The sequence below is a fragment of the Simochromis diagramma genome, unplaced genomic scaffold, assembly GCF_900408965.1.
Source record: "Simochromis diagramma unplaced genomic scaffold, fSimDia1.1 OVJJ01000205.1, whole genome shotgun sequence".
Lineage (NCBI taxonomy): Eukaryota > Metazoa > Chordata > Actinopteri > Cichliformes > Cichlidae > Simochromis > Simochromis diagramma.
Window position 1 is genome coordinate 4925878 of NW_024386782.1, and position 23242 is coordinate 4949119.

At 39.2% G+C, this 23242-nt stretch overlaps 1 protein-coding gene across 1 annotated transcript; it reads left to right on the plus strand.

The window, feature by feature from the left end:
• The first annotated feature begins 84 nt into the window (after positions 1-84).
• On the plus strand, positions 85-21864 carry LOC120725161 (macrophage mannose receptor 1-like). Its single transcript, XM_040017890.1, has 32 exons — positions 85-849; positions 1072-1428; positions 1591-1761; positions 2342-2497; positions 5675-5785; positions 6000-6137; positions 6235-6411; positions 6687-6841; positions 7756-7869; positions 8287-8402; positions 8538-8686; positions 8775-8974; positions 9829-9947; positions 10109-10181; positions 10263-10416; positions 10741-10779; positions 11025-11188; positions 11306-11370; positions 12868-12968; positions 13104-13246; positions 13391-13496; positions 16001-16125; positions 16291-16338; positions 16529-16564; positions 17890-17992; positions 18544-18776; positions 18976-19141; positions 19320-19487; positions 19575-19691; positions 20492-20653; positions 21077-21100; positions 21177-21864. The coding sequence occupies exons 1-32, from the start codon at positions 786-788 to the stop codon at positions 21389-21391; spliced, it is 4269 nt and encodes a 1422-aa protein (XP_039873824.1). The 5' UTR covers positions 85-785; the 3' UTR covers positions 21392-21864.
• Positions 21865-23242: the final 1378 nt, after the last annotated feature.

Consider the following 23242-nt stretch of genomic DNA (forward strand, 5'->3'; position numbering starts at 1 on the left):
ACAGTGGACGTGGGACTCTCCACCATTTGACCCTTAGAACTGAAGAAGCTTCTCGGATGAGAGGTGAAACGTCTTCAAGCAACTCAAAGAAGTCCAGACGCTTTTCTTTCCAAGCTCCTTAGACTGAAATTGGCTGTCATCAGATATGTGTGCTTAAATTACCATTTCAAAAGAAACAATAATCTATTACCTTAATAAAACCACTCTCCAGCCATGCAGACAATTCCTCTACTCTCTTTGCAAGCCAAGGCTTACATTGTGTGTTTTCTCCTCAACGTAACACTGATTCATCAGCTATACTCAATGTTGAGTTTTAATAATAATAAAGCTTTAATTGTATTGCACGTATCAAAACTGTTAATGTAAAGTGTATAAGAAAAACACATGTACATCCATCATATAGGTAGGGGGCAAAGACTAAACAGGATAAATGATAAAAACCGGTGCATCAGTTTAACAGAACCAGTGCATCCATGGAAAGTCCACTGAGTTCTTTCAAGCATTCACAGAAGGATATCATAACTTCCTCAGTGTGGTTGTTGCAACATAATTGTAACTGTAATTCTAGCACTTCCTGTTTCACACACTGATTTGTTCATTACTCAGTTTCAATCACGTAGTAATTTGTGTAATACTGGAAGTCGACAAGGCCCTCCTTGTTCCTCTGAGACAGAACAAATAATACTCTTAGGACTGGTGGTCAACAGTCATTCACACAAGCCTTAAACACTTTGCAAGAAATGCATGTATAAAGTTTTCTAATACAAATTGCAGGAATACTAACAATGAGGATAACTTGTAAAATCTTTGTGATCCTCATCCAAACATTTTATTGTATGGCTTCAGATGGTACAGTAATCCAACTTTTAATTTTAATCTTTTGTCAGATTTTATTGATTTCCTCTGCTCTGTGTTTTTAAAACGAGCATGTTTATCCTGTTAATTTATGTCAGCATATCATTTCACACTTCTTGTCAGCAAGAAGAGTGAAATGATTCAGAGTCAATGAGGCACCAAAAGCAATCCCAGTCATGGAAATGAAGTGAATTTATATCAATTATTTTTCAACAGACTCACCATTTCAGCTAACTAACAGGGGCACTGGCTTTTGTTTGATAAAAACAAATAACCACTGCAATGACATTCGCTGGACAACTGGTGATCGACTACTGGTTCTGCAGAGGAACAAGTGCCTGGGTGTCCAGGGAAAAAGTGTGGGCAGTGAAGTAAACCTCTACGATTGCGATGAAGCCAGTGAGCTCCAAAAGTGGGAATGCAAGAACGAAACAGTGCTCGCTCTCAAAGGCCAGGAGCTTTACATTGAGCTCACTGCAGATAACACAGCCATTCTCTCCAGGACAACAGGACCAAATAACCACCTCACAATTTCTGGAACATCCAGTGGTGCCTGCACAAGAACTTATAGAGGTATTGTGCCATGTGAAAAAGAGTATAATGCAATTTTTCTTAGATAAGAGGGTTGTATTAAATGGATGCACAGGTTTCTACCTAGCTTCATGTCTTAAAACTGTTTGTGATAAATGTGTTTTACAGTCTTTGTTTTGTTCGTTTGTTTATTTGACCTTTTAGAGCTTTTTACCATCGGTGGAAATGCAGCGGGAAGGCCGTGTATGTTTCCCTTTCTATACAAAACTCAGTGGTATTCAGACTGTACTAAATTTGACTCCTCGGAAAAGCGTCTTTGGTGTGCAGTTGAAACAAACTATCAAAGCGAACGCTGGGGGTACTGCCCAACTATGTGTGAGTAATGAAACCAATTGAAGGAAATAATTGAACCATTAGGACCTACAATTATTTTTCAGAGCTCTTACAAGGATTAACTGATTTATTATATACTTTTAACTTAAGTCAACTCCTATAGCTCAACAGAGGCAAAAAATCAACATTAAGTTAGAGAAGTAAAGTATTACCTTTACTATTGCACCAGTGTTGTTGAAGACTGGGGCCAGAATTGGCCTGGGAAAGACTCCAAAACAACCCACTGGAAGACTCTGGAAAATATGAAGAAGTGCATAGACTTTAAACTTTTAACTGTATTTTGATAAGTTCTGCTGCTTTTCTTATATTCCCAGTTTTCCTTGATCATGACTCAATCACTATTTCTATTCATACTACAACAAAGTCGTTAAATTATAGAAAAACAATTAAATGACAGAAAAGCTGTCCCCCCCCCCCCCCCAAAAAAAGATAATTTTTCTATAATATTTGAATTGCATTGAAGGAAAGTTAAGTTTCACTGGTTAGGCCCACTAATGATTAAAGTTACCCATGATCTAAAATGAGTTTGACTTATAAACATATATGCATTTTGTATATACAGCCAAGGAAGACTGGAATATGCACCCAACAACGGGAGCATATTACCAGCTTAACATACAGTCAGCTTTGACTTGGCACCAGGCACAAGTCAGTTGCAAACAGCAGGGAGCTTCCCTTCTCAGCATCGATGATCCTCACGAGCAGGCTTATATCACAGGTAATGTGCCTCGGACACACTGAAAAAGTGATCATGTATTTATGTGCATACTTTAACTCCTGTAAAGTATGTGTATCCAAACATAGTATTTTATTCTATTTTATACAGTATATTGTTCTTTTTATCTTATTCTATTCCATTGTTTTTCTTGACTGTTGCTCCCTGTAACTTTGCACTGTCCACTTTCTGTCGTGACTCAAATTCAAATTCAAATTCAAATTCAAATTCAAATTTTATTTGTCACGTACACAGTCATACACAGTACGATATGTAGTGAAATGCTTGGACAACTGCTCGTGACCTAAAGAAAACAAAAAAGGAAAAGGCTATGAATAAGATAGGAAATAAATATGAAAAATTAAAAAGGGTAAATTTAACTAGGAAGGAATAAAATATAAATTAAGGTTAAAAATGAAATAACTGTACAACACAAATTAGAATGAAGGGTAAATTTAACTGGGAGAATAAGATAAAATATATAAATTAAAGTTGAAAATAAAATAACTGTACAACAAAATACACGATATAGAACTACAGTGGGGCAAAAAAGTATTTAGTCAGCCACCGATTGTGCAAGTTCCCCCACTTAAAATGATGACAGAGGTCAGTAATTTGCACCAGAGGTACACTTCAACTGTGAGAGACAGAATGTGAAAAAAAAATCCATGAATCCACATGGTAGGATTTGTAAAGAATTTATTCGTAAATCAGGGTGGAAAATAAGTATTTGGTCAATAACAAAAATACAACTCAATACTTTGTAACATAACCTTTGTTGGCAATAACAGAGGTCAAACGTTTACTATAGGTCTTTACCAGGTTTGCACACACAGTAGCTGGTATTTTGGCCCATTCCTCCATGCAGATCTTCTCGAGAGCAGTGATGTTTTGGGGCTGTCGCCGAGCAACACGGACTTTCAACTCCCGCCACAGATTTTCTATGGGGTTGAGGTCTGGAGACTGGCTAGGCCACTCCAGGACTTTCAAATGCTTCTTACGGAGCCACTCCTTTGTTGCCCGGGCGGTGTGTTTTGGATCATTGTCATGTTGGAAGACCCAGCCTCGTTTCATCTTCAAAGTTCTCACTGATGGAAGGAGGTTTTGGCTCAAAATCTCACGATACATGGCCCCATTCATTCTGTCCTTAACACGGATCAGTCGTCCTGTCCCCTTGGCAGAAAAACAGCCCCATAGCATGATGTTTCCACCCCCATGCTTCACAGTAGGTATGGTGTTCTTGGGATGCAACTCAGTATTCTTCTTCCTCCAAACACGACGAGTTGAGTTTATACCAAAAAGTTCTACTTTGGTTTCATCTGACCACATGACATTCTCCCAATCCTCTGCTGTATCATCCATGTGCTCTCTGGCAAACTTCAGACGGGCCTGGACATGCACTGGCTTCAGCAGCGGAACACGTCTGGCACTGCGGGATTTGATTGCCTGCCGTTGTAGTGTGTTACTGATGGTGACCTTTGTTACTTTGGTCCCAGCTCTCTGCAGGTCATTCACCAGGTCCCCCCGTGTGGTTCTGGGATCTTTGCTCACCGTTCTCATGATCATTTTGACCCCACGGGATGAGATCTTGCGTGGAGCCCCAGATCGAGGGAGATTATCAGTGGTCTTGTATGTCTTCCATTTTCTGATGATTGCTCCCACAGTTGATTTTTTCACACCGAGCTGCTTGCCTATTGTAGATTCACTCTTCCCAGTCTGGTGCAGGTCTACAATACTTTTCCTGGTGTCCTTCGAAAGCTCTTTGGTCTTGGCCATGGCGGAGTTTGGAGTCTGACTGTTTGAGGCTGTGGACAGGTGTCTTTTATACAGATGATGAGTTCAAACAGGTGCCATTCATACAGGTAACGAGTGGGGGACAGAAAAGCTTCTTACAGAAGACGTTACAGGTCTGTGAGAGCCAGAGATTTTCCTTGTTTGAGGTGACCAAATACTTATTTTCCACCTTGATTTACGAATAAATTCTTTACAAATCCTACCATGTGAATTCATGGATTTTTTTTTCACATTCTGTCTCTCACAGTTGAAGTGTACCTCTGGTGCAAATTACTGACCTCTGTCATCATTTTAAGTGGGGGAACTTGCACAATCGGTGGCTGACTAAATACTTTTTTGTCCCACTGTATATAAGAATGTATGAAGAAATATAAATAAATATATACACAATAACAGCAGCGTGATTTAAGTAGTGAAGTGAAAACAATGTCCAGAATGTCCAGTGTGTGTGTAAGAACTGTATGTGTGGGTCAGTACTGTGTGGTGGTGTGATTGAGAGACCGTATCGCCTGCGGGAAGAAGCTCCTCCTCAGTCTCTCTGTGTTGGTCTTCAGGGAGCAGAATCGCTTTCCTGACCTCAACAGAGAGAACAGTCTGTTGTTGGGATGGCTGAGGTCCTTCACGATCTTCCTGGCCTTGGTCCAGCACCGCCTGCTGTAGATTGAGTGCAGGTCAGGGAGCTCGGAGCGGATGGTGCGCTCAGCTGACCGCACAACCCTCTGTAGAGCTCGTCTGTCCTGCATGGTGCTGTTCCCGAACCAGGTTAAGATGTTTCCCGTCAGACTCAACAAATTTCACACGTGTGACTAATCAGAGTTTATCTTATCTTTTCTTATCTCTTATCTTTGTGTTATGAATTACATGATTTCCCCCCCCATCATTTTAAAAAAAGAACATTAACACTAGTTTTGATTATTGTTAAGATAAGATAAGATAACCTTTATTAGTCCCACGCGTGGGAAATTTGTTTTGTTACAGCAGTGGACAGTGCAAAGTTGCATAGAAAAATTAGAAGAAAAAAACACTGGAATAATATATCCATAAGATAATGTACACAATATACACTATAATACAACGATGCCAGAAAGAGTATTGCACTTAGTGTTATTGCTATTGCACATGTGTGGATGTGTGTGTTTGATCAGTTGAAGTCTTTGTTGTGGAGTCTGACAGCAGTGTGGAGGAAAGACCTGCGAAATCTCTCCGTCCCACATCGTGGGTGCCGCAGACTGCCACTGAAGGAGCTGCTCAGTGCTGTCAGAGTCTCCTGCGTGGGGTGGGAGATGTTGTCCAACAGGGATGATAGAGGTTACAATTAGAGATTTATTTAACGCAAAGTGAAAGACATTTTTTCTTTTTCATTTCTGTACTCAATGGCTCCAACAGCACTGCTATGGAAAGGGGGCAATACACTTTGGATTGGACTGATCCTAGATCCAGAACATGGCTGGAAATGGATAAATGGCAGGCCTTACCGTTACATGAAATGGGACTCAGGTGATATAATATATTCTAGCAGATTACTGGTAAAACAGCTGTTTAAGTTAGCATAAAGACATGAAAGAGGCAGAACAGCCTGACTCTCTATGACGGCAACAATAAAACATATTAATAGAAAATATACAATTTGTTAACTGAAAAAAACTGAAATGCATCTGCACAAAGACTGTTGTAGAGTTAACATGTAAAGTATATCTATCATCATGTTTAGGACATCCACTTCCTAATCCGGGATACAACTGTGCAGTTGTTGATCCTAGTGTACGGTACCTTTGGCAAAGTTTACCTTGTAGCAATAAACTGGGCTACATCTGCTACAGTAAAGAGGCTGAAGAAGCTCCTACACAAGGTAAATAAAAATATCTTTTTTTTTCTTCAGATTTTGGTTACAGCATAACTGAAATATTCCGAAACACTTATTTTATTACTTTGTTATTTATGATCAGCTGGGACAGGTTTTTGTTCAAACCCCTGGATACACTACAATGGCCACTGCTTCCACAGGAATCAGGCTCAGAAAACATGGTCTGAGGCTCAGTTAGCTTGCCACCAGGATGGAGGAGACTTAGTGAGCATCCACAGTGTGGAGGACCAAAGCTTCATAATCTCTCAGCTTGGATATAGTATGTATGGATATTTATTTAAAAAAGGATCATTGTTAAGGAACAAATAATTAAAACAAAAAATCCCTGTAAATCCTCAGGTGCTGGTCTCTATTCCTTGAATCAATATTTTGACATCAGAAAAATATAAAGACCATTGAGGTTATTCAAAAGATTTACAACCATGAATAAAAACAAGCAAACTGTATGGAACATGTTTTCTAACATGCATGCAATCCAATTGTAGATTTGGAAAAATACAAAAATGTCCTTTTGTTTTTAACCAACGTCTGCAGCATCCACTGATCAGCTTTGGATTGGAATGAATGACAGGAAGACAGAGGGGTTATTTGACTGGTCTGACCACTCGACTGTCGCCTTCACCAGCTGGGAGTTTGGGAAACCAGCTGTGTCTTCTGAAATAAAAGACTGTGTTCTCATGCGTGGAGAGGTACGCAGCATCATCGAGTGCATATGGTGCACATATTACTTCAATCTACACTCACTGGCCACTTTATTAGGCAGTTTGGCAGCAACTCAGTGCATTTATAGGGAGCCGTTGAAGTTTAAACAGAGCATCAGAATGGAAAACAAAAATGATGATGACTGTTTTCAGCTTTGTCTACTTTGAGAAGACAACAGTAACTCAAATATTCAATAACCAATAAAATACAACCTGAGGCTGTAGAGCATTTCTGAACACTAGGGATGGAAATAGATAATAATTTTGTGATTCAGATTCCATTATCAATATTACTCATTGATTCGATTACTTGTCGATTCTCTTATCAATTCTTTTCGGGTTCTCATTGGCTCTGCTTTGAGAGTCACCACCATTGCTGAGCAGTATATCAAAAACATTATAGTCATGCAAATTAAGTGCACACTGTGTGGTCAAATGTTTGTGCATGTTGGAGTTATTTCCCTTCTTTGTTCTGATCAGTGTAATCATCTTCTCATTACTTTTGTTACCTGTTGAAGCTCAGAGTCTGCCTGCCGGATTGGGGTCAAAATTCACTCAGCTTTATCGTCGCTCTGGGTTTTCAGCTAGCTTAGTGTTAGGATGCTTTCTGCGCGTTTGTGTTTGCTAAGAGCCATGAGTTGTGTCAGGAGCGTTATACATTTTTTTCTGTCCCGGATGCAGTTTGCACTTTATCAGCGCGCTCTCTTTTGTGCAATAAAAATAACACTCCATAAGCACACTGTAGACTGTACCACTGTCTTTGTCTTCCAACATACTATACTGAACACACAATGCACAGCATATACAATAAATATTTACATTAACATATGACATTAAATTTGTAAAGTTTAAAAAATACCAATACCAGTACTTCCAGATCTACTTATGGTACTTTGTTACAGAATGGAAACTGGGCAGATCGTGTATGCGAGGAGCAACATGGCTTTATTTGTAAGAAGATGAGTGCCTTAAGACCATCTGGAGAGGAAGTGGAGCAAAACACAGGCTGCAAAAATGTGGGTATAATTATGAATTTGTTTAAAAAATAAACCATAAGAATTGTGAAGTTATTAGGTTGGGGTTGAGGTTGCATGAAATAATGATTATTTAATTAAATGAATATTGTTTTCTGCAAAATTTAAAGCTAAAGAATAATTTCGTACAATGAGACAATTAGGTGAAAGTTAGTGGACTGGGTTGCTTGAGCGTGTTGACAGTTATTTTTAACATGACCGATGTTTGACAAATACTGTTGAACCTGTTCACTCATTTCAAGCTCCATATTATTACTCATGGGAGCCCCACACAGCTGCTGGGTCATAATAAGAACTGACCATAACTGAGCTTTAAAAAAAATCTCCTTTTCCTTGTCATTGTTAAAAATCTGAATCATTTACAGTGTTTCTTCATGATCTTCTTTTCCATCAAACCAGGGGTGGAGGAGACACGGCTCATACTGCTACTTTATAGGAATACAGACTAAAACATTTGATGAAGCTAAAGATGACTGTAAAGGTTCCCTTTCTTACTTAGCTGATGTTTCAAATGGGTAAGATTTGTTTTACATGTCTTTATTCCATATGTTTTGAGCGCACAAAACAAAATGTGAACGGAAAACAAACATAAATAATCACATCAACTTTCGAAGCTTTTTAAACGGCTGTACTCTTGAAATTATTTTCAGGGTGGATAATGCATTTCTTGTAAGCTTGGTGGGGATGCGACCAGAGAAATACTTTTGGCTGGGGCTTTCAAACCAGAAAAATACTGAAGAATTTGTATGGACCAACACAGACTCAGTGAGATTCACACACTGGAATGCTGAAATGCCAGGTATGGTGACACATTTAACTCCGTCAGTAAGACATTGCAGAACGTAGTCTCACAACTAAATTTTTTATTATTTCCCTGACAATGAAAGGGAACAGACGGGGTTGTGTTGCGATGAAAACTGGGATTTTTGCTGGCCTCTGGGATGTGGTGCCCTGCACAAATAAGGAGAAATACATCTGTAAGCACCTAGCCGAGGGGGCAGTTTTAACCCCTCCACCACCCACTCTTTTCCCTCCTGAGTGTGCATCTGGCTGGACTCGCCTGGGGTTTAGTAACCGGTGTTTTAAGGTACAATCTCAAGGAAAAACTTAATTTGATCAGGTTGTCCTAACTCATACTAAAGACAAGATCATATACTTATATATGAAGGGTCATCAAAAAGTTCCCAGTATAGATCAATAAAAGTGATTTAAATGTGCTAAATCTTCCTTTTAAACCAGCTTCTATTTTCACATCACTTCATTGCAGTCCTGTGATCTTCCTTTGTGCTTGTAACTCTGCAGTGCATGCTGGGTCTCCTCCAGTTGTGATACTCAACTTAATTTTACATTTTGCGAAGTGGACAATGTTCCAGCGAGGTAAAATTGGGAATGTTTCAAGTTGGCAAGCAAAGATTATGCTGGTACGGCCAAAGTGCCACTGTGTTTTTCAGTGCTTGCTATAGTAGTGTACGCTAGCATGCTAGCATACACCATGTTTCAGGCTACAGTTCAGGTAATTCTGGTCTTGCTCTTCACACGGCAGTCTGTCATTGTGGTTGGAAACTGTTCAGCTAAAACCTGCAGAAAACTGCTCACTCATAGCAGCAGACCCAGCTCCCATCAGCTGTGTTGATCCTTTTGTAAGACATTTGCACCAATTTAAAACAGAAGTTGTTTTTTGCTGTTTGTGCAAGTTTAAGGTCTATGTTGAAACTGCAGAGAGCACAGTGTGTATGATCAGAACAGCACTTCCAGAAAACAATTTAAAAACAGCAGCCTGACAAAAATTTAATTGGGTAATATTTTTTAATGTTTAAGTCCAGTAACCTTTTGATCACCCCACGTGAATACAACATCTTAGCCTTTGTACAGTATATAAAAGTTCTGTGACCTTGACATTACCAAATCACACTGAGCATCTTTATGCCGGTTGGTGTTAAGTTGTTTGATAGGTATTCTACACAAAAGAAGACCTGGTTTGAAGCCAAAGATTACTGCAGGGCTATCGGAGGAGACCTGCTCAGCATCCACAGTTCTGTTGAGCTTCAGTCCGTACCTAGGTACAGTATAAAAGAAAATAGAACTAGTTGTTATAATAATAATAATAATAATAATAATAATAATAATTGCTAGCAAGTTCTTCCACAGATAACTAATGAGTTGGAAAATGTCTAACAATTATTTTTTAAGTTTATATCAATAATGTAAATTTCTATTACAGATTACAAGCAGCTTGGATTGGACTTAGTGCCCCAGATCCTGACACAGGTTATGTATGGAGCGACGGAACTCCAGTAAGTTGTTCATTTTTATGCATTATTCAGAAGATGCAATTAAATAAACAACTTTTTTTCATTGTTTCCTTCTTTTTATAGCTAAATTTCCAACAATGGAAGATTGGAGAGCCAAACAATAAAAATAATGTTGAGTCTTGTGTGGAAATGAAACCAGAGCGCACATTCAGAAGACAATCTTGGAGCGACATACACTGTGAGAAATACAGCGAATGGCTGTGCCAGATCCGTGCAGGTGAAATTGCTAACCAAACATATTTATGCATTTGTTGAAGGTGAACTGAGTGAGAGTAACTTTCACACAATGTCTTCCTAAGATTTACTGTCCTCAGATTTTGGAGTAAACATCAAACTATTGATAAAATCTTTACTTGGGAGCTGATTTTGTGTACAGATTGGTTTGTTCCTATATGCACAATTTCTTGGTTTAGTACCCATGTTCTTGAACACTAGGATGCACAGTCATATTTCTTAACATATTCTCTGCTTAGAGCTGTGTTGCAGAACCTCGAATTCTCTGTCCAGTGCACTGTTTTTAAATGATTTTATAACAATACAGGAATGACCCCAAATCCGCCTCCAGACCCCGTCACTCCAAGTAAGTCTGGCATTTTTTTCATCAAACCTGAAGAAAATCACCTTTATCTCCATTTTTTTTGTTCTTCTAAGCACAATAAAGCTTACAACTGTGGGTTAACTTTTTAAAACCTATAGCTGTTCTGTTGTTCAGTCCACTAAATTTTCAACCACACAACCACTATGTCTTCCTAAAAAAACAGCAAATCAAAAAAACAACAGTTATAGTGAATATAATCTATATTGCATGTTTTGATTTATTTCCAGGCTATAATAAGACATCAGATGGGTGGTTTGAATGGAACAGGAATCAGTATTATATTAACAGAAATCAGATGGGCATGGAAGATGCTCGTCGGTACTGCCAGCAGAGGCATAGTGACTTGGTAACTATCAGCAGTGAAGCTGAAAGGGTCTTTCTATGGAAACTGGTGAGCAGCAACATACTGTACTACACTACTAGCATCCATTTCCACAGAATTTAAGTTCAGGTCATGCTACAAGTTAAATATTTCTGATTCAGCCTCCTTTCTACATATCTGGGCTAGATACAAGACACAGGTCATCGTCCTTACTGGATTGGCCTCATTGTAGATCTTGATGGAACATTTGCGTGAGTATAAAACAAATAATGTTTCTAAGTAAATTCCAAAAAGTTGATTCTGTTCATCTGTACAGAGCGTTTTCAGTGGGAGAAATGTCCAAGTGGCTTCTTCAGTCTCAGCTGACTGCAGGTTTCACCAACCTTATAAACAGTACATTTGCATAATGACTGAAAGCAGCACCACTTAATGAACAATGGGCTAGCCCCACCCAATCATGTAGGGTGAGGCTAGGTTTCACAATGAACTCACCCGAAACCCTGGCTGATTGTGACCTACACCCGTTTTCACACCTCGGCTCATGCGATTAGAGGATCATCAGGGGATCCTTTTGTCCCTCTTTGGTGGGTTACTCCCACAGAGCTTAAATCTGGGACTCTCCACCATTTAACCCTAGAACTGAAAAAGCTTCTCGGCTGAGAGGTGAAATGTCTTCAAGAAACTTAAAGAAGTCCAGACGCTTTTCTTTCCAAGCTCTTTAGACTGCCTTGAACATTAATATGCAAATTCTCATTCTAAGTAAATTACATAAAAATGTAAAAAGAGAAAGAAACTTAACAAAAATAGTTGACATATAGCCGATATTACCTGTTGAACACTGTGTTGTGTTATTTGCAATTTGAAAATTAGGAATGAAGAAACTACTTTTTCAGGTACTTTGTCAGGTACACCTTGCTTGTACCAGTTTGGACCCCTTTTTACTGCCAGAAGTGCCTTAATTCTTAATGGCATAGATTCAACAAGGTGCTGGAAATTAGGGGTGGGTTCGATGATCGATTTTTCAATTAAAATCGATTTTAGCTTGAATAAAGCAATATCGATTTATTAAATCCTGAATCGATTTTTAAATATAAAAGTGTTTTACCAGAAACAGCAGAATCTCAGGTTAAAGCTCACAAAACTATTTCAACAACCAACAAACAGCTGAAACAGCAAATGAGAGCAGGTAAACAGATTTCGCACAAAGACGTACACACAAAGTGTGGACCCAACGCATCAGAATCTGTGAGATGTCGGTCAGGGTTTTGTCACTATCCAACCAAAATTTACTGAACCAGCAGCAAAAGAAGTTCGAAACTACGCTTCACATTTGATAAACATCATCGTTAATTCTCTCTTACTTTTGCTGTTTTTCTTTCCCCATGATAAAATCACACAACCACAACCACATCCCAAAGTGCTCTATTGGACTGAGAGCTGGTGACAGCGGAGGCCATTTGAGTACAGTGAACTCACTTTCAAGTTCGAGAAACCAGCTTGAGATGATTTGAGCTTTGTGACATGGCTCATTATCCTGATGGAGGCAGGCATTACATGATGGGAATACTGATTCATGATGTGGAAACCCTTTTTTACTTTTAGGAGTACACTTAAAACTAAACTAGAAGTTTCCTTTTTTGATAAATCTTATAGTTTAGACTGGTCATCCTAATGAGAAGTGATTTGAGTGTAGAAGGTAGAAAAAAGAAATGCACATTTATGTTTTTGAAAATTTGTGTTTCAAAAAGCTGGATGGATGATTCTCCAGTCGTCTTTCAAGCGTGGAGTGAAAATCAGCCCAACTTCCAGAACAATGACGAGAACTGTGTGGCTATTACTCCCTCTAGGGGTGAGTAAGCTGATACATTTTCACTAGCTTTCATCCAAATATTAACATGAGTATAAAACACCAATGAAGTCCATTATCTACATATTTATTCTTTCAATTACAAAAAAATATTTTATATTTGGAATCGGCTCACAGGGTTCTGGCATGATTATAACTGTGGATTTCAGCTTTCCTTCATTTGTAAACGCAATAGCTCAATGCCCGAGCACATTTCAGTGGTACCAACTGTTCTTCCAAAGGGTGGCTGCCCACAGGACTGGAAAAAATTTAATTCAAAGGTCAGAGTCGCTCCTAAATATTGTCTCCTAAAGAAATGTGATGTAACTCATGAGTGCGTTATAACACTGCATTTTAAAAACTACAGTTATGCATAAGAATGAGCAAATCTGAAGTATCACAAGCTGATCATTTTTCAACTACAGTGTTACAGCATCATTAGCAGGGAGTTAGAGACGTGGGAAGGAGCAAGAACACAATGCAAAAACAAAGGAGGAAATCTGGCCTCTATTCTCTCAAAGCATGTACAAGGTTTGTCCTTTTTATATTATACATTCTCTTTTATAACAAAGGAGTCAAAAGGTCTGAACCCATTCATTATTTGTGTTTTTATGCTCTGTCATACTAATAGAAAGATGTATTTTATGTTACCAGGAAAAATATGTAGTGGACACATGAAAGTGTGTCCATAAAGTGTGGCATCTTTTCCTCTGATCCCCTGTTTTTTGGTTGCTTTTCTTTATCGCATACATTTTCCCTGCAGACATGCTGATGGGTTTCCCAATCATGCTTCATTAAGAAACATAGTTATGCTTTTGTGTGATGTGCATGTAGTAACCTGTGATGTAAACTGTCTAGATGTGTGTAGGACAAGAGACTATTTTATTGCATAAAATAGCGCTGATCACGTCAGCTTATTGCGCTGCTGGATACACTTGGCCAGACAAGGAAAAATAATTTACTGACTCCAGTTTGTTGGTCTGGTGAGCCACCTGTCACCTGACTCACAGAGACTTTCCTCCACCCTGTCCTCATTCATAAAGTGCTTTATAAGTCTGCCTCTCCCCACCGCAGGGAAAAGGGTAACACCACCTGGGTCTGGGTGCAGTTCCCCCCTCCAGGGGCAAGGGTACCTAGACCCGGTTCGTAGAGTACGCTTGGGGAGTGTGACCGTGTGTACAGCGTCTCTTTATGTCTGTCTCCATGTTGGTTGAGTGTGGAGTAAGTGCATATGAGAGCATGAGGGTGGGAATGGATGTTTGTGTCTGTGTGTGCCTGTATGTCTGTGTCTATATGTCAGGTTGGGTATCAGACGTCACCTCTCTGGGGACATCTCAGGCCCTCCAAGGTTTGGAGGCCTATCTCCACCCACCACCACTTCCCCTGCCAGTGGCGGACTCCCTCAGGTGTCGGTGCGTTGGTGGTTCTTTGTGTCTGGGGGTGGGCGTCCGGGTACACACCGGCTCACTCCTTGGCGGCCGCTTATCGGGGCCTGGAGCCTGGGGCTCGCTCGGGCCACTTCAGAGGTGGGGTGCCCCCGGCCTCTCGGCCTGGGGCTCGGTCACTCAGGCACAGCTGGCTGCCGGCGGAGCTCACGGGCGCGTCACTGCAACTCCCCCTGGCTTCTGCTCCGCGGCTGCTGAGTGAGCCCTCATCTGGGACTCTCCTCAGCTCTTACTGGGACAGTGGCGCGGCTGCCCCTCTGTTGGTCTTCCTTGGTCTCTTGTGTTCTGGGGGCCTCTGGATGTCTGGAGTTTTGATCTCCTCCATACCTGCTTCATGCCCTGGAGTACAGGGCTGTGGCTCCCCACACTCCCTAGCAGATCGTTACATGAAGAAACCTTTGGAATGCAAGCATGCTGATCCACACAGGTATGCACACAGGTGTACACACGGGTATTCACAGACGCGGACTACAGCTTTCTTGGCTGCTGCCTCAAAGCACATTGTGCGCTGTCTATCTTGCGTGCTGCACAATATCGTTTATTATTTAGTATCTACTGATATCTACTGCTAGCTAGTTTATTGTGATGGTGCCGTTTTTTTTATTTATTATGTTGCTCTTTGTTGTTTGCTTTCTCTTCTGTTTTTTTTCTCCATACAGGTGACCCAGGAGTTTTGTTCTTTTTTTTTTTTTTTTCTTCCCCCCCTTCTCACCGTCTCTTCTCCCATTTGGTTTTCTTTCTCTCCCTCTCTTTCTTTCATTCTTTCTCCCTGTCCTATCCTCCAGTCATGTCTGTCCCGTTTGTAGCAACTGAAAATAAAATAAATTCATAATTATAATAAAGGTCAATCAAATGGACCAATATGGCAAGGCCATGACGATCCACTTGGTAAAATAAATCCGCTTGGCATCTTTCTTGGCCTTAAGACAACAATTCTGATGGCTATAGATCCAAACGGGACACAAAAAAAAGAGAAAAAATAAAAAATAAAAAAAAATAATAAAGTGCTTTATAAGCCTGAACATTACAGCTAACAGGTGGATTTTCCTGCTTCAGTCCAGCTAGCCAAACAGCATACAGCCTTTCACTGCTAACAAAATAGAGAGTAAAAGTGGACAGTATATCCTCAGTCTCTTAACATAAAACTCCTTGTTGCAGTTGCAGCCAGGGACAGCACAAAAGTGATCCCCTTAAACTGATTTTTAGTTTTATTTTCTCTTGAATTACTGGTTCTGTTACTAGTTAGCTACCATAAACTAATTTAAGTCTATTGACCACAACCAACCAACCAACCAACCAAACTGGTCATGTAACGTTCCGTACTGTCAGAAGATGGCAGTAAACGTGTTTTTAAAGTTTAATTTTAAGCACTTATTTCTTAAATCCAGCTACACAGGCAGTGTTACATCTATGTCAGTTTTTGAGAGCAGGGCTCCATAATGTAAAACCATAAATGTAAATGATGACACACAGTGCTCAACAGTGCCCTGTCCTACCATTTTCTTAATTTAAACTGCTAACATGAAATTCAAAATAAGTATATATTTGTGACAAACACAAAACAATGTCTGTTTTTTATATTATTTCTAGTGTTTTTGACTTCTAAAATGTTGGACGCGCCTACAACAGACCTCTGGATCGGTTTACATTATTTGCTTGGTTATTCATTTTACTGGACCGATGGACAACCAGTGCGGTACACCAACTGGCGTTCTGTGAGTGGTCATCAGTGTACTTGAAGTTTAACCTTGTCAGTTTTGTTATTCCTCCTACTTTACAACAACAAAAAAATATTAGCATTATAGTCATTTGTATGCATCTGAATTGTATACACTGTATTTCTGTGCATTGTTAAGCATGTTTAACGTACCAGTCTTCAGTTGCAGATGACTGGGCACTGGATGTTTTTTACGGATGATGAGGATGAGGTACTTGATTATTTAACTGGAAGGTGCAATAACACTTAATTTGTTACAACTCACAGAAAGGTCTGGTGTAGTTAATGATTCTAGCACATGATACATTGAGCTTTTTATTTAATTGTCATTCATTATATGTAATATACTTTCTCCTTATATTCAAATATCACTCTAGTTCATATCCTAATTTTCATTGCAGAGAGATCATCGTGGTTATTTCTCAAGAGATGCCAAGGTAACTACTCTCCTTATGCCACATTGAAAAAAAACAGTTAATATTATTTACCCTTGCATACTATTTGTATTCTATATCTTGATCCAGACCAAGAATTCCATCATAGTATTGATACAATAATAATTTTGAATAAAGCTCAATTTAGCACGATAAATAGTCTATCTGGAATGGATGAGCAATCCATCACATAACTGGAAGTCTGGGACTTCCAGATACAGACAGGCAAACTGGTGATGGCTAACCAACCAGCCATAGTATTGTGGACAAGCAGTGGAAGACACCCGTAGTGAAGGCAACAGTGGTCCTAGTGGTAACAAGGGCACCCGGGGCAGTGACCCCCAAACTTGGCGAGTATGTGCGTCAGATCCCAGGAACAACATACGAGATCTCAGGTTAGAACAACGCAGTCCTAGGAACAGCAGAGATACTGTGCAGCCTAATCCTTTATTGACCAGAAGGTCCCTTTCTCTCATGTTTAACTTGAGTAGCGAAAGACCGCAGGGGGTTTGAAAACGATGTGCCGGGAGTTCGCTGTTCTCGCCCTGGCTAGCTATCGAGCTGGTGGGTAACAGACGTCTCCAAAAAACGTCGGAGCACTTTTGCAAATATGTGATATCGTGATAAACCGAGCAGATATTTGAAGTTTACACAGCTACATTCAAGCCTGAAAATATGTAAAAAAAAAATTATTTTGTGACCCAGAAAGAGTAAAAAGAGTAATATTAAAAGTAGCTGCCACCATTGTTGGAAACTGGAATTGGCTGGGCTGCGCTATGAATTCTGGGATATGGTAGGCCACGAAGGATACACCCAACCCATCCTTCAAATCTGGGGAAAAGGAGGACGCATTTGGCGGCTGCATTTGGAGGATTCTACGAATTTGGACAGCCTTTGTGACGTCGCTGTGATGTAATCGGCCTACAAATGCGGCCTCAGGAGGATGCAGCCTATGAATTTGACACCCCCATTGACCTGGAACAGCTTCAATGTTCAAAAATTCGTAGCACCTGTACAACATTCAAAACATAATAAATAACCACACCCACCCCCCCAAAAGGAGAAAAAATTAAAGTAGTATTATTTTTGTTTAGTCATCAAATGTCATAATAAAATAATGACATTTAGGACATTTCTCCTGTCAAATGTCAAAACACATCAAATTTGACCTGAAAAGTATATAAGGGTTAATAATGAATTAAAGAAATTGTTCACAGTAGTGTATTGGCAATAAACACAAACCATAAATATGGAAAGTAAGGCCAGCAAAACAGATCCAGATATAACCTTAGTTTCTTTATTTCTATTCTTTCTGTCTGTCTCACCAGAGAGGATGTGCTGTGATGACAACTGATCGTACCACTGGTATTGGGAAATGGGACCAAAGGTCCTGCAGTGACAAAAATGGATATATTTGTCTTCGTAATCTTGGTGAGCCAAGATTTTCAAATGCTTGTTATATATATTTATTTAATTGTATTTTTATACTGTAGTGCATCAGAAAAATGCTGTAGCTCTATGTATGTAGCTCCTCCTGTTCCATCATATCCCTAAGGTGCTCTATTGGGTTGAAATCTGGTGACTGTGGAGGCCAACTGAGTACAATGAGCTAATTACACATGTTCAAGAATGTGTTGTATTGCTGCCACATTAGAACACAGAAGTTAGTATATTGTTTGGAAAAAAATGTTTGACTAACTATCAGTGCATTTTGTGTCATGGTCCTGGGTCTTCAAATCAACGTTTTGAGTTTTTATTTTGAATTTAAGAGATGATTTAAGTTCATGCTCTGTATTATTTGTCTTGAATGTAGTATTTTCTAGTGCTCCTCGGGTTTTTTTTTTTTTAAATTTAGCCTTATTCCAACAGAATAGTGTCACAATTGGGCAAATAAGTAATTTCTTCTAAGAAGCAGAACAATATTCTAGCCTTCAGACATAGATGAAGCAAATTAAAATTTTATTTATTTTTACTGTGCACAGATCCATCTCTCCCAGACTCCCCTGAACCAACAGCTAACAATGGCTATGTGAAAATACTTAATGATTCAATCAAAGTTGTTACTCAGAAAATGAACTGGGATTCAGCCAAAAAGTACTGTGAGCTTGATGGCGCTAACCTGGCTAGCTTGCGAAATGAGTGGTCACAGGTCTATGTTGAGCTGATGGCTTTGGAAATGGAAGGTCCTTTGTGGATTGGACTGAACAAAAAGCAGGTACAGCACACAAATGGTTTCACCTAATCTACTTGTAACTTTACTAATGTAAATGTTTGCGTAATTATTTAGTTTTGCTAATGTACCTGATTTTAATAAATCCCCTATAGGGAATTTACACTCTGCATTTAACCCATTCACCCAGTGAAGCAGTGAAGCATGGAGCATGTTATATATCATCTTCATCTTTTTCCTTCAGACTGGATATTTCAGACCTATTGACGGCTGGGAAATGACCTTTTCCAACTGGGATCGATTTGAACCAGAAATGCAACAATCTTGTGTGTATGTGAATAATGAAAATGGAAAATGGAAGACTGCTGATTGTGCTCACAACATGGCCAGTGTGTGTATGAAGTCTACAGGTAGGGCTCATGTAAAATCTGATAAAGCGATCCTACATTTCTGGTGCTATGAACTATTTTTTTTTATTTCCCTATTTTAGATCTGATATAGTTTGTTTATTGTATATCAGTACCAATTAAAGATACTTGAATGCTCATTGGATTTAAACTATATATCTGGTTACTTTTGAATTCACAGATGTTCCACCAACAGAGTCAACAGAATCAGTCAGTTTTCCAGGAAATTGCCCTGAAGACCCAGCATCAAGAACTGGTTATACCTGGATACCCTTCAAGGGTTATTGTTACCTCTTTGTCAAAGGAAGTTTTGACTGGGGAGATGCATCTGCACTATGTATAAGATATGGTAAGGATATGGGAATGGTGTAATGCAAATTCCCAGTCCATCAGCTGTGTTTGAATTTAACAGTTTGTTTATCTTTTGTTGGTCAAGGTGGAACTCTAACCAGCATTGAAAATCCTGCTGAGCAAAGATTCATTTTTAACAACGTGCTAGTATTTAAAGACAGCCAACCCTTTTTCTGGATTGGCATGTATCAGACTCACAAAGGTACAGTCATTTGTTCCACTCTTTCATGGAAAAATATTAATGTATACTTGAAGATAAATAAAAACAGAACACATAAACTGAAAATTGTAATTGTAACCGTGACATAGAATAGCTGGTTAGTCTGTCTGGTGCTAGTGTATTTATTATCTCATTCTTATTGGCTGTTTATGCCCTGTCCTTATCTTCAATGTCACGCTGCTCTGTTGTATCTTAATTGCCCCTTGGCAATAAATAAAGTCTCTCTGATTCTGATTCGGTCCCATGCTGAAGATTCAAGCTGAGTGTTAATTAACACAATCTTAGTGTTTTAATATAACATGTGATTAGTGACAGGTTGCTGTGATTGAGAAAGTGATTTTCCTGGACTCTCTGCAGTGACTTGTTACTTACAAGGTAGACCAGCCTTTGGACAGATCCCCAGAGATCAAATTTCCCCAAATGATTAATGTTTCATGTTGCATTCAGAAAGACATGAAACAAACAATTGAGACAAACTCAGTGATTACTTCAGACTTCTAGACATCCACACTTCTTTTGGCTACCGATGACTCGTCACCTGTTGACCATTAAGAAGGAGGGGAAAAAAGCAAACTGCCAAACACAACTATGAACATTTGGTAGTGGAGCATTAAGGTGCTAGTGTTGTGTTTTCAGTCACTTCTACTGCTCTGAAGTGGCTAATTAATGTAACTTTTCAAGTTATTCCCCTTCATACATATTTCCTATTGCAAGAGTAAAAATAAAGTACCAGTTTTCTTGCAACTGAACTAGAGCAAAAGAGAAATTCTGTTTGTTTCTAGGCTTGTGGAAATGGTTGGATAAAACAGCCATTGACTTCGTTAACTGGGGTCCAAATGAGCCTGGCGGTATTGGAACCTATGGAGCAATTGCATCTCTAGATGGGAGTTGGACAACAGGCAGGGTGTATAGTAGCAAGGGATTTATTTGTAAAGCACCTAAAGGTAAGTCCAGAAATTTAAAAAAATGGTTTTGTAATAGCACAAATGTGCAACACATACACTTAACAACATGTTTCAATTAGTGCTGTCAGCGTTAATCTCGTTAAAATGACGTTAACACCATAACCGCATTAACGCGGCGGTTCTCCGTTAGCAAGTTAACGCGGATCGCCATGTGGGAGGAGCTGCATGGCGCTAATGCGTTAATAACCTAACCACGCTAACGCGTTGACACCGTGCAGCCCTCACACAGGGCAATCCGCGTTAAATCGCTAACGGAGATTTGCCGCGTTAATGCAGTTATGGCGTTAACAACATTTTAACTAGATTAACACTGACAGCACTAGTTTCAATTGATTTAGCATTACAGTACCAGTCCCTGCAGTGACACAGAAATTTTTTATCTTTTTTAAATCTTCTTTTTAGTATTACAAGCACCAACAACAATTGGTAAGTTGTGTCTTTTTTTATATTTGTCTTACATTTATAATTTAGTTGGACTAATCTATGTGCTCAATCTATACAGCAAGTTCTTCTATAGAGGATCCTAAAGCCAATGGCCACATGGTTTTGGAGGTTTTGCTTGGCATTACTGTGACTGCCATAGGGATAGTCATCATCATCTTCCTGTTGAAAAAGTCTGGTATCTGCCAGTCCATCTCTGAAAACTTAACTACCTTTGATAACCCGATGTTCTTTAACAATGAACAGGTCCAGGCTGGTGTGGTGGGTGAAAATTAATTGGTATCAAATGCATATGATGAGAACTCACAACTAACTGTTTAATGTGTATACCTGCATAATCTAATAGAGCTCTGATTTAGAAAATTTAGTTTTATTTAGTCAGTTAGCAGTAAGTGGCATATTTTTAGATAATCTTATTTGATATTTAATTGTGTGGTTTTTTTTAAATAATAAAAACTCCCAATTAAAAGATAACTGATCAGTAATTTTAATCCATACATTTTTTAATTTTTAATTTTAACTTTTTTACAAATATAAATGTTAGAATAGCTCTACATGGATAGATGTAGATTGATTTTTGTGTGTTAACCAAAGTTGGGATGTGTAGTTGATTGTAAATAATGCAAATACTGTCGCATGTCCTACTGATCCATTTTGTCTTTGAAATCTTGATCACAAGACCTCTATCACAGGAAATGAAACAATTTGATTAAAGTTATTTACAAGAATAAAATATCGGTTTCACTTTTGCCAAAAGATTCATCGGATTTATTCTAGTACTTCCTTTGCTTAGTTTACAATGTCTCAGCATAATGTCTGGTTACACTAGTTAGTGCAGTGCAGCGAGGAATGCCCAGACCTCTACATTGGAGAGACCAAACAGCCACTTCACAAACGTATGGCACAACATAGAAGAGCCACCTCCACAGGACAAGAGTCAGCAGTCCATCTGCATCTAAAGGCTAAAGGACACTCTTTCGAGGATGCCAATGTTCACATTTTGGACAGAGATGGCTTGAAAGAGGAGTGAAAGAAGCCATCTATGTCCACTGTGAGTGACCATCTTTGAACAGAGGCGGTGGTTTACGACACCAACTGTCTGCCATCTATAATCCAGTTTTGAGTTCCCTCACATCCTGGGCCATCTGACCTCAGGAAATCACATGATAAGGTGGTGCCAGGTTTCACAATGAACTCACCCGAAACCCTGGCTGATTGGGACCCACACCCAGTTTCACACCTTTGCTCACACGATTAGAGGATCATCGGGGGGTCCTTTTGTCCCTCTGTGGGGGGTTTCTCCCACTAGGTTTAAATCTGGGACTCTCCACCATTTGACCTTAGAACTGAAGAAGCTTCTCGGATGAGAGGTGAAACGTCTTCAAGCAACTTGAAGAACTCCAGACGCTTTTCTTTGCAAGCTCCTTTGACTACTTAACTAGCAAAAATGCTTTATTTTATACACCCATTACATTTATCTACTGGTTAGGTTAGTATTTCTTCATTGGATATAAATGGAAAATAACATTCATGGAGGCATGTGACACACGACACAGGAGCTCTAGTTTTACACTCCAACTTTATTCACCTCCAAACATGAACTGAGCATATTGCGCCAAAACACAGCAGAATCTTTCCTCCCAGCTTGGGTGTGAGTGGAGCCCTCTAGTGGGTCACCACACATTTTATCTTGAATGTGTGATCATTCTTTTCCAAAAACAAAGCAATAACTTGTAAAAGTGGTTTGGTTTATTCACCGCTAACAGTAATTGAATTCTTCTGATGAAAGGTTTTGTTTCAGAGACCATGATGCTTTAAAATTATACATTGTTGAATTCATAGGAGCGACCGAAAAACATGTTTTAGACCAAAACTAGCAATAATTTATTCAAGTGTTTCTGTTTCTGAAGCAGTGAAAATACTTAATAAAAAGAAAACTCACTTTCTCACAATGGGGAAAATGTACCGAACATGCATTGTAGGGCAATGTAACTGTTCTATTGTTTACTTTATATTAGGTGAACTTTAGCTTGAAACATTAAAGATACCCAAAAAAGAAACAAGACAAATAAAATCAATTGCACCGTAGATCAAGGAACTCTGAAACTATAGATGGGTACAAGAAAT